This window comes from Octopus bimaculoides, chromosome 1 (genome assembly GCF_001194135.2).
Source record: "Octopus bimaculoides isolate UCB-OBI-ISO-001 chromosome 1, ASM119413v2, whole genome shotgun sequence".
In the NCBI taxonomy this organism is placed as follows: Eukaryota; Metazoa; Mollusca; class Cephalopoda; order Octopoda; family Octopodidae; genus Octopus; species Octopus bimaculoides.
The window spans coordinates 71,770,719-71,782,876 of NC_068981.1; the positions used below are offsets into that span (position 1 = coordinate 71,770,719).

At 31.5% G+C, this 12,158-nt stretch overlaps 1 protein-coding gene across 3 annotated transcripts in view; it reads left to right on the plus strand.

The window, feature by feature from the left end:
* The window catches only part of LOC106879034 (ubiquitin carboxyl-terminal hydrolase 47), a 90,325-nt gene that overhangs the window by 74,301 nt on the left and 3,866 nt on the right, over positions 1 to 12,158 (plus strand). For all 3 annotated transcript variants that reach the window (XM_014928439.2, XM_014928438.2, XM_052967394.1), the window contains 8 exons: positions 1,146 to 1,226; positions 2,535 to 2,615; positions 3,823 to 3,938; positions 6,317 to 6,435; positions 8,917 to 9,047; positions 9,649 to 9,696; positions 10,832 to 10,962; positions 12,084 to 12,152. In XM_014928439.2, coding sequence (XP_014783925.1) covers positions 1,146 to 1,226; positions 2,535 to 2,615; positions 3,823 to 3,938; positions 6,317 to 6,435; positions 8,917 to 9,047; positions 9,649 to 9,696; positions 10,832 to 10,962; positions 12,084 to 12,152 — 776 coding nt within the window. The remainder of the gene's footprint in view (positions 1 to 1,145; positions 1,227 to 2,534; positions 2,616 to 3,822; positions 3,939 to 6,316; positions 6,436 to 8,916; positions 9,048 to 9,648; positions 9,697 to 10,831; positions 10,963 to 12,083; positions 12,153 to 12,158) is intronic.

Here is a 12,158-nt window from a genome sequence, read left to right on the forward strand (position 1 = left end):
CCACAGTCAGTCTTGCACCTAGTGTGTGTGTGTGTGTGTGTGTTTACATTTGTTGTTAAATCGATTATTGTGTCCCACTATGTTTCAAAGTTAGCAGATCATCAAGCAGAGATCTATAAAATAAATGTCAGATCTATAAAATAAATGTCAGATTGAAATATGTACTGAGGTCAGTATGATCAATTAAATTTTTGAAGGTGATACCCCTTCAAAGACTTAATGGTTCCAAATTTAAGGTACTGGATTACTAACCACAAGATAATGAGTTCAGAACTTCGTATTGAACTTCCACTCTATATGATAACAGTATATGTACATCTCAATCTATTTCCAACAATTAACAATGGTTAGCAGTAAGAAAGATGTCCACATCTCTTAAAAAATTGTGCAAAATATTCTGAGAAAAAGTATTTTTTACATCACAACAAAAACGCACGCACACACACACACACACACACACACACACACACACACACACACACACACACACACACACGCATGCACACACACACACACCACACACACATACACACTCACACACACACACAGAAGTATGTCTGTGGTAACTTAAGCTATTGCAAATAACAACCAAATCTCTCTTAAAACACTCTCTTTCATCGAAAGAATGACACATTTACAGTATTTCAGGAAGAAAAAACCCCCCAAAAAACTATGCAATGAGTCTGCAAGTCTGAGTTAAACAAAACACAGACAAACACACTTCACATTAAAAGATTATCTACTAAACAATACTAACAAAGTTGATGGTATATCTTTGAAGTTTCATTTCCTGGTAAAACTCTACCTAGATTGTTCAGGCAGAGTTGCCTCCTTTAGTTAATGACCTCAAAATCGTGTGACTTGACCTCATTTTTGAGGTTATTTTTGTAGTAAAAAAGAGTTGTGCTAAAAACATACTTTATTCGGTAGCTGAAAGATTACCGAATCTTTTTATTTCTCATACATCAAAATCAGCAACTCAGTTTTTAAATCCATAAGGAACATATGTGTGTGCACACATGCACATGCACACAAACTTACATGTTGTTCTGAAAGTAGATTTATTTTAATATTAAGATTGCTGAAAGTATTTTTGCTCTAGTTTATTGTTCTAAAGTAACATCTTATGTTTTTCATTTCAATAGGTTTTCAAAGTTTACTCTAACAATCAAGAATTTGAAAGTACGCAACTGAATGAGAATTTGTCATTTCTTGAAGATGGAAAGGTTTATTTATTTATTTATTTAAAAATATTTCTTTGATATTCAGATGTATTGTAGTGTTTGTGAATAATATAGATTTCAGCATTATTTTCATGTTAAAGAAATAATGTTAACTTTTCAAAATTGCAAATCAAATGTTTAAAGTTGTTTTATAAAAAAAAAAATAAATGCAGAAGTTAAAATTTAGTAATAAGAAGGTGACTATTAAAGGTTAAATGATTTTGATTCTGGAATCAGTTGCTATTACAACTTATACTGAAAGTTTTATCTTTTTGTTTTTGAAATTACCAGAACAAGATTTAAGATAATTGGGGAAATAGTACTTAGCTTGGAAATAGGGAAAGGACATCTGGCTGTAGAAAATCTACCTCAATAAATTCTGTCTGACCCATGCAAGCATGGGAAAAGTGGGAATTAAAATGATGTTTTTTCTATGGCCCTGCTTGATCTGTCGAAATGGTGTAGGTAGAAACTCCATAAAATGCACCCAGTGTAAGCTTTGGACACATTGGAGGTGCAGCAATATCAGAGGAAGGTTAATAGGGAAACTAGCTTTTGTATGTGGAAGATGCACAGGTACAATAAACACTGAAAATGTACAGAAAATAGACTCCATCAACTGCCAGGCAGGTAAGCTAGAGGTAGTAGATAGCTTCTGTTGTCTAGGTGACCAAATTAGTGGCAGAGGTGGATGCTCCGAGAGTATGGCTGTGAGAATGAGATTAGGCTGGGCAAAGTTCAGAGAGCTCCTACTTCTGCTGGCAACAAAGAGTCTCTCCCTCAGAGTGGAAGGCAGATTGTATGATGCCTGTGTGTGAATACCTATGCTATATGGCAGTGAAACATGGGCTGTGACAGCCAAGGACATGTGTAGGGTTGAAAGAAATGAAGCTAGTATGCTTTGCTGGATGTGCAATGTCAGTGTGCATGTTCGTCAGTGTGCATGCTATTCCAAATGTATGAGCAGTATTTTGATGTAGCCCTTATTTGAGCTGATAGTGTTTGAAATATTTTTGTATCTAAACAGGAAGGCTAATTCCAAGGTTTTAGCATTATCTCTCTCTCTCTTTCTCTCTCTTTCTCTGTATATATATATATATATATATATATATATATGTGTGTGTGTGTGTGTGTTACACACAGATTGTCAGGCTTAGGGATCACAGTTACTTTGAGGATCTTAGTAATATAGGCAACTATTCAAAGTCATAGAAGGTCAAAAGTATTTTGAATTTTAACTTCACGAGCATTTTTGTTTGCATTTTTTTAAATATCTAGAATATTTAAAATGTCTTTTTAATTTCATTATAGCTGAATATCAAATTAGGTCGTGCCTTACGGCCTGGCGAGTATCGTGTAAAAGTTTATCAGTTATTGGTAGATGAACCTGAGGTAAGTTATTATATATATATATATATATATAAATATATATCACTTCACTATCTTTGAAAAAGGAATTTCCTGTTTATTTCATTTATATATATCAGATTTTTACTTCGATTTGATATTGCAATTTATTTAGACAGAATATTAATTTTAAAAATTAAAAATTTAACTATTGTTTTTAGAAAGACATCTTATTAATGCTATTCATCTTGAATAAATTCTTATCTGTAAATTCTGTTGTAAATGGATAGCACTTCTCAGAAGTGCAAAAAAAGACTCTTAGAGTGAGTTGCAAGCTCTTAAACTAATTCCTATATCTGAATTTTAATATAATAAAAATAAAGATATTTGAATCAGATTATTTTGGAAATTAGTATTATTAACTCTCTTGGGACACTCAGGCCAATTGATTGGCCCTAGTGATACAAGCTGAAAAGACTTTGGGGCCAATTTATCAGCCTGATGAAACAAATGTGTTGTGTATAGCCAATCAGAGATTGTCTTTCAGTTGATATAATATAAAACTATATAATATATATAGTTTTACATACTAATAAAATAGTTTCAGGCACTTTATCCTTTATTTTCTACATGCATGCATCAATTTCAATCTCAACAGAAAAAATATTTTGGTCTTTTTGGCTACACATACCAAAACACTGTATCTCAAAAGGGTTAAAGATTTTGTCATATAACTTTATATTGCCACTTTTAGTTCCCTATGTAAACAGTAATACACTTGCATACAATTAATGATATGTACTCTGTAATGTTATGAATCAATTGAAGGTATGACTAGACTGTAGGCTAAAAGGTTATTTGTTTAAACTATTGCCCATTACTCTGCTATATTAAATCTGTCTTGCTGAAATAGGTGACGTTTCTGTTTCATTTTTATACCATTATTTGTTTCACAAGAAGATGTAAAAATACTCGATCCAAAAATGCAGCTATTCAAAAACTTAGCCCACGCTTTTTAACTTTAAAAAAAAAGAAAATTATTGTACAAAGAATTAAAATGTGTAATTCATTGGAAGCCACTTGTTGAGATAAGCAACAGATAACTTTAGGCAAAGGATGTAACAATATTCTGAGTGTATTTAATCCCTGCTAACTTTGATAACAATAGCCATTCTAATAAGAGGTTTTTACTATATATCAGTTATTTATTTATTTTCCCAAGTAAAAATAATATTGTTATTCTCTTCATTAGCCTTGTAAATTTCTCATTGAAACAATATTTGCTAAGCGGATGAGTGTCCTTGAATCTAAGAAGCAAATATTAGCTGAACTTAAAGAGCAGTGCAATTTAGACATACCTCTTTCAAGGTAAGACATTTATTTTGTGAGTTCTTCAAAAACTATTTAAGTCAATGCCAAGTGCTGAACTTTATGTTCAAATAATCATTAATATTTGTGTAAAGTATAACATTACTTTTGTTCTAATATTGGTAGGCTAGACATAAGCCATTAAATGTTTATTTCCTAAAATTTTTTGAATGCTTAGTTTTGCAATATTATTCAACTTGCAAAAATGTGAGGGTTAATGTGACAAAATTTTCCTCAATATATATCCAGCCCATGCAAGCATGGAAAGTGGACATTAAGATGGGGATTATGATACGTTTATAATATCATTTCTAGAAACTTATGTTTAAATCTTATATTTTTCTTTTATAATATATCTTCATCTCATATATATCTTCCTTATTAGTCATAGAAGTTTTCCATTGAAACAATATTAAGCTTAAGTAATTAAAATCTGTCTATAGATTGGGTAATTTTAGAATCTAGCATGATAATATCAGCCTACTAGTTGACATGTTACGATTGATGAAACCCCATGGAAAATTTAAATATGTGAAAATCTCAAAATTATTTGTAAAAATATAGAAAGTTTTTCAGAACTAGCAGTCACTATTAATCATGACAAGTGACTTTCAAAAGAACTCAATTATGAAGCATTTGAATTGTTAATGAAAGACAAAGCCATTATCTAACTTGAAAGTAACTCATTTTTCATTTTGTTTTAGTTTCACTAATTTTTCATCTTTGTATTTGTCAACTTTTACTTTCAATACTGTTCATCTACAAAATGTTCTCTGGTGTTTCATTATTTGTAACTATTCATTGAGAACGTGAAAGTGTTGACGCTGTTGTGTCCCTTGGATTGGTCTAGCTTATTCCAAAATTTTCTCTTGCAAATACAGCAGCGAATTGGTCGGCTTTTTCCTAATCAACTATGTTACTTCGATTCATTGTTCTTTTGATAATTGATGAATCACATGATGAATAGATGCTCCACCTTATTTTATGCCAGATGTTGAAACCTAGCATTATTAAACGATGATTTACAATTTATTTGATGAATCAAATATGGAATGTTCAGTGCCCTGAAACTCTCAGCACAATTTCTTTATTGGTATTGCTCTCTTCAGTATTCAAACATTGGTTTGAAAGTTTTCTTGCTACATTCCTAATGGCAACAGACTATATGCCCTTCAAAGCATTGTGTCTTACAAAATAATTAAATTTACTGCAGTTTGTGACAATTATGAAGATACAATAAATTAAGTTGTGAATGAGGTTTTTGTGAGACTTCAACTTGTGCCTTTCAAATACCAGCCAACTAAATCCCTTAAAACTCCTGAGGAATGTTACTTCAAGGAAGTCACATTCTTTGACTAGAAATTTCAAGGTCTGAAAGAAAAGTTTGATAATGACTCTTTTATTTTTGAAATAACATTGAATAGTATAAGATTCATTCTCAGAAACAAAACAATGGGTTTGGAATCAGCTGTTTTACAACAAGGACATTGGACTTTAGCTCTAAAGAATGTTTGTATAACCTTGTAAAATACTACTGCCGTTATGAAAGAGAATGCTCAGTAGATACTTTGGAAACTTTTTGTGTTGGGATGTGGGAAACATAGATACAACTGCAGAAACTTTCCAGCTGGAGATGCTGTATGTTGTTAGTGTGAAAAAAATGGTAATTTTTCTCAGATGCAAAAATCTCTGAGTGGTTGGCGTTAGGAAGGGCATCCAGCTGTAGAAACTCTGCCAAATCAGACTGGAGCCTGGTGTTGCCATCCGGTTTCACCAGTCCTCAGTCAAATCGTCCAACCCATGCTAGCATGGAAAGCGGACGTTAAACGATGATGATGATGATGATGATGATATGATGACTAGCATCTCCAGGTGAAATAGTTAACTGAGTGGAGTTGGATTTATCAGTTGCTGGCTCAGTCTCATATTTCAGTAGCACTTCTTTAGCTGTCATCCTTCATTCCAAGACAATGCTATTTCTCAAGATGAGGACGCTTTGAATAAAAGAGATAGTGATATTAATTCATATCTATATCTAAAATCAGTGTGACTGGGCAGATGAAATGTTTATAAATCCAAATATAAAATAGTATAGGACAGTGGTAAATATGCTCCGTTGCTTTTTGTTAAACTTTGGGATTTTATAAAATTTTGGCAATCAAGGTTTCTCTGTGAACAGTTTTGAATGTTCTTATTTTTGATTAATCTTTTCTTCTGTTTTTGCTTCTTCTGTCATAGTGGACTAATTTATTTCAAGTAGGATTTTCTTATCTCTAAGATATGTATTTATTTTCAAATGTTCATTGAAAAATTTACTTATGCATAAATTTGAACAATTCCTTTCACCAATAATTTTATTCACCATTTGCTATAATCAGATGCCGTTTACGAAAGAAATCTTGGAAAAATCCTGGTGCAGTTTATTTAGACAATCAATTATATGATGATGACATTTCATTATATACTCACTGGGAAATTTTTCTGGAAGTTTTGGAAGGTAACTTCATAAGCTTAATTCATTCTATTATTCAAAATTGCCTTTCTGTTGCCAACCCTTATCTGTTTCTAAGCAAAGTAATATTTTCCAATGGCCAGACATGCTTTACATGGAAGACTGGAAACAAATGATGTTGTTTGTATGACAGTGATGGTTGTTTACAATTATCACAGGTTATTAAGACAAGGGCATATATACACACACACTCACTCTGGCTTTTTTCAGTTTCCATTAACCAAGTTCACTCACTTTGGTTTGTCTGGGGTTATAGTAGAAGTCATTTGCCCAAGGTACCTTGTAATGAGATTGAACTCAAGACTACATGGTTTGCAAACAACCACATAGCCATGCTTGTGCCAATAAGTTCTATATATTAGACAAGCATGGCTGAGTGCGAGTCTCAACAAAATGTAGAGCCTCGAATGACATGCTCGTCTATAAATGCCTAATGTACGCCCAGGCCCTATTATTTATTTATATGAACTAACTCATGTAATAGTCCAATTTGTATTTTTTAAATTTTATTTTTAATTCATTAATTAAAATTTTGTTTGCGTTTTCGTGTCCTTGTCATTTTCTGACTTTCTTTCAGCCACTCAAACCTAATACGCTCTTTTGTGTTATGTGAGAGGTCTATCGATTTTCATTGTTATTACTGTGGCCCAGCCCACCGCAGGTCATAATTAATATTAATATAATAAAAACTAACATAGAAACCCTGACACTGCCATAAATAAAAACTAAGACAGAAACCCCGACACTACCATAAACGTTTTTTGGAATGTCTTTTAAGCGCAAATTTAAAAAATTTTTTTAAGAAGTAATTTATATTGGATTAAATATCAGATGATTTTTACTTTTAATAGTTCTAAATGTATTTTTTTGAAATTATATTGTTTCTTTTAGAATTTGCATTTAAAATTATTTCATTTATAAAATTTTTTATCGAATGGCAAAAAATTGGCGATTTTTGAAAAATCAAAATTTAAATTTTTACTTCCATTAATTTTATCGCAATTTCATTCAAACATAATAATACATATTTTTTAAAGATATAAATATTTTTGCAAATTCAAGACATTTGCCATGCTAATTGACATTTGGAAGAATGCTTGCAAATACTCCACCCACCAACATTTTTCCATAAGTGCCAAGTAATCTTATTTTTTAAGCCATGTAACGATTTACTAGATACTGTAGTCAGCTCAGCCTTTTCCAATCAAGACAGGAGCGTTTCACGTCAACTTGGAATGGCTGAAACTGACACGTCAGCAACTTTTCGATTTTCACATTCCTTCATTTTCCGCTCTCTTTTCTTGCAATGATAATAAATTATTACCTCCGCTAACGAAGGAGGTTCTGTTTCCATTGGTTTGTCTGTCCCTCTGTGTGCAAAATAACTCAAAAGCCATTAAACCCAACCATCACCCCACCACGGTATGTAGGTGTAAACCGTATGATAACGGGCTAACGATGGTACTGGTACTTGCTTTTTTTTTATGAAAATTTAATGCTTAAAAAATATGATTTAAAAAAGGAAGAAATTTTATGGGAAAAAAATTTCTTGAAAAACAAAAAAAATGAATTCAACAAAATGCTCTTTTGAAAAAATATCAACCAATATTAAACTTTGAAAAGAAAGAAACAAGTAAGAAGGGAAAACACACACACACACACACACACACAGAGATTTCTTTCAATTTCCATCTATCAAGACCACTCATAAGGCTTTCATTGGCTTGGGTCTATAATGGAAGACACTTACTCAAGGTGACATGCAGCGGGACTAAACCCAAACACTCTAAGTGCTTTGCTGGCAACTTTGTACTTCATGTTGCATAAGATTGTGTTGCATGGCTTACAACCTAATATATTTATGAAGGGTTAAACAATTGTCCAACTTATTTAAAACCACACTCTTTTGTTATCTCAAATATTTATTTTTAAAAAAATGCATCATCCTTATGAGAAAGTTTCTCCTGTAAAGCTTATGAAAATGAATATCTGTTGAGTTGGCTATTAAATATTTAAGCATGCTCCACAGATTATGTGATTTTCATAGTTACCCATTTTTACTTGATTTAAGATGCTGCAATTAACATCTGTTTTCATTTTCTTTTCACTTTTGTTTGAATAAAAACAAATTGATAAAGCTCTGCAGGAAGAAAAATATTTTAACATATAATTGTTTTAATAAAGATGATTTGCATATTTATTTTTAATACACACTCTGTGAAATTTGAATGCAGCTATGTGAATCACTATTGTCTTTGTCGTAGGAGAACAACAATTCCCATGTGCAACAATGTGTTTAATGATGAAGTTGTTCTCCTGTGATGTACACGACAGCAACTAACATATTTTCATTCAAATCTGCTGGAATGTTGTAAAAAATGATTTGCACTGTACACAGTGCAAATAATGATTTTTAATTTGTTTTAATATATATAATTTTAACTATTTTTTAAAATTGAATAATAGGCCCCGATCAAGTTAAATCTGCTAATGAACTATCACTATTTGCACGGCGATGGCGGACATCTACTTATCGGTTGGATCTCTTCCAAGAAGTTGTTTTATCACAACATACAACAGACCATCTACGAGAGAAAGTAAGCCACTGAAGAATAATTTTTATTGTTTCTAGTTAGGAAATATTTTTCTTTGTAACATCTTTCATTTAATCTGTTAACTCTGATTTCTTAACATTTCTGAATGCAATATTTATTTTGGTTGTATAATGTCGGCTTCAGTATTTGCTTTTACATTACAAAGATAAAAATATTTAAAATCCAAATGGAGACTGTGAAATGTATACTTTGATGAATAATATTAAATGCAATAACCTGATTTTGTACAGTTTACGTAAGGACAATTACCAAAAGCTAACTCTACATGTGGTATTAATTCAAATATATTTTTGACTTAAAGAATAGAGTTTCTTATTAACATATCACATTTTTCACTATGACTGGATAAATCTTTCATTTTTCTTATTCTGTTATATTCACTGGAATATGGGTTGATAGAACTTAGGAAGGAAAAAAAAAAAAGATGAGTACATTTAGTACACATAAAAGAAAGTGTTAACTAAATTTTCTTTTATATATTTCAGCCTTGAGGCTTGAAAGCAACTCGGGGTTTTGTTCCTTTGTTTGACAATTATTTACTTACTAAATGTTTTATAAAACAAATTTTCTTTCCTACTTTCAGTTACATGAAATTAGTGGTATAGAGAAAGAAAATATTGAATTTGCCAAGGTCAGTAATTTTTCATTTTAATAGTTTTATTTTTTTTATAACCGACATGCTATCATTAAAAAAAGTTTTAGTTTCAAAGTTAATTAGTGATTACAATGGTTAAAATAATTTTCATTTTTGTATTATCTTTGCCTTATCTATAGCCAAATCCCCTGAGGTCAGTTAATCCTTTAGCATTCAGATTTATTTATCCAATGTATTCACGTGGGTTTGAGTTAATCACGCATCATCTTGTAGCTTCAACGTTCCAATGGTATGTTTCTATATTTTTAGAATGACATTGTAAGGTAGGTGCAAGAGGTTGGATCTGGTCAGTTTCAACACAAATCGGGTACAATATTTGGGCCAGATATGGCCAGATTAAATGCTAAAGGGTTAAACAATTTGGACATGGATTTATAAATAACTTTCTTCATGCTTGAAAGCAGCTAAGGGTTTGTGCCTTTGTTTGAAGAATTCTCATCATCAGTACCACCTTTTCTGTCTTCACAACCTCCTTGCCTTCTTCAATGTCATTTCAATTGTTGTTGCTGCTGCCATCTGCATCTCTGAATGTTAGTATGGATTGGTGCTTTTATATGAATGTGTCATTCTTCCTAAACAATGTGGAGGAAATATATCTTAAATATTGTCCTTCAGAAGGGAAAGCTCTGAAAGAAAAGAGATATAGCACAGTGCAATGAGATATCCCTAATAGTAGATTGATAATAATGATCAAGATGACATTGCCAAATATTGGTGAATATTGGTATTATGTAAAATAGTTTTAATTGCATTAATTCAATTTATAAAACTTCAAAATATTTCTTTAATTGTTAAATTATGTGTAGAAGCTTTTCAATTTTTGCTTACTGATACAAAAATTATAAATACTTAAATGCTTACTTTTTGGAAGTCATTAAATGTTTTTGATTGTGATAGTCATAATAATAAGTGAAAACATACAGACATGCTTATTTCATTTTGTAATAGTGTTATATTCTATTATAATGTTAAAAATGTTCAACATTTATGATCTACTCACTGTGTCTGCATGGAATATTTGTTACACATACAGAATCTTATTGCTTATTTTTCTTAGTATTTGTAAAATATTGTTAGAAATTGAAGATTTTTCTTTTATTTCTGTGGGCAGGCACGTGGCACATTCCCTTGTGATATTCCTGTGTTGGGGATTCAAACTGAATTGGACTGGAATCCTCAGGTTACCTCCTTTAATATGTGGCCCCAAGCAATGTGTGAACCAGGAAGTGTAATATATTACAGGTTAGTGTCTCTGTTCGTTAACTCAAATTATAAATAAGGAAATGGCAAATGTTTTTATTTCAGGTGGGATCAGGCATGGGTGTAAAGTTAAGAAGTTTCACAATCATGTAGTTTCAACTTTGATCCTGTTGCATGGCATTTTGGGCAAGTGTCTTCTTTTAACTTCAGGTTGAGCAAGGCTTTGTGAGTGGAATTTTGTAAGTGGAAACTGATAGAAGCTTGCCTAATGTGCTTGCACTTGTCTTCATGTGTCTTTGCATTGACACAGCTTAGGCAGTAGAGACATTGTTTATGTCCTCCATAAACTAAACATCTTACAGCTGTTTGATGTGCAAAGACATGGAGTAAAGGTATCTTATCTGAAAACAAATAGGAATGGCACCAAGAAGGACATACATCTGTTGAAAACAGCCCAGAGAAATCTCATTCAACACATCAGTATAGAAAAAGCAGGTATAAAAAAAACAATGATAAATTGCTTTTCTATACGAAATAATGGAATTTGTTCAAAGCAAAGGAAGTTCGGTATTTTCTGTTTTGTCTAGTTAGATATTTTATTAGCAAGTGCAAGTTCTTGTTGAATGAAATTTGTACAGATTATTATGTAAAATGCATGAATAGAGAATTACTTAGCATAATGATTTTTTACTGCTCTTTAATCAGACATAAGTACTACAGTACTGAATTGGATAAAGTCAATGTTGTAATGTTTATTGCGAATGCTAAGTTAGTATTTGGAAGTTAAAACCTGGATAGGAAGTTGTAATTCTAAGAAGTAGAAGAAGAAATAATCAAAATGTTTATACTGGATTAAAGATCCAATATGAACATTTAATTACTTTAATGTTCTTGTATTACCTTAATTTTTCATTAATGTTTTCATGCAACTCTGTAAACACATTTGGAAAAGTTTCAGTATTTTGTAAAGCCATACCATAAGACCACATGGTCAGATGTTTATGGTTTGACTCGTGGACATTGTTTCGCATAGCAGCTGTTTGGTTGGTATTTGTTATGAACATTTCTATTTTTATTTTTTAAAGTTAAGTTTCATATAACTTGATTCATTAACAACTTTTATAAATTTGGTGTATGAAATTTGAGATTTCTTTTAAATTCAGAGATAAAACAGAAGATTTAATGGAACTGTCCAAAGAAAAAAAGGAGGAACTATCTCAGAAAGAAAACAGGTGAGT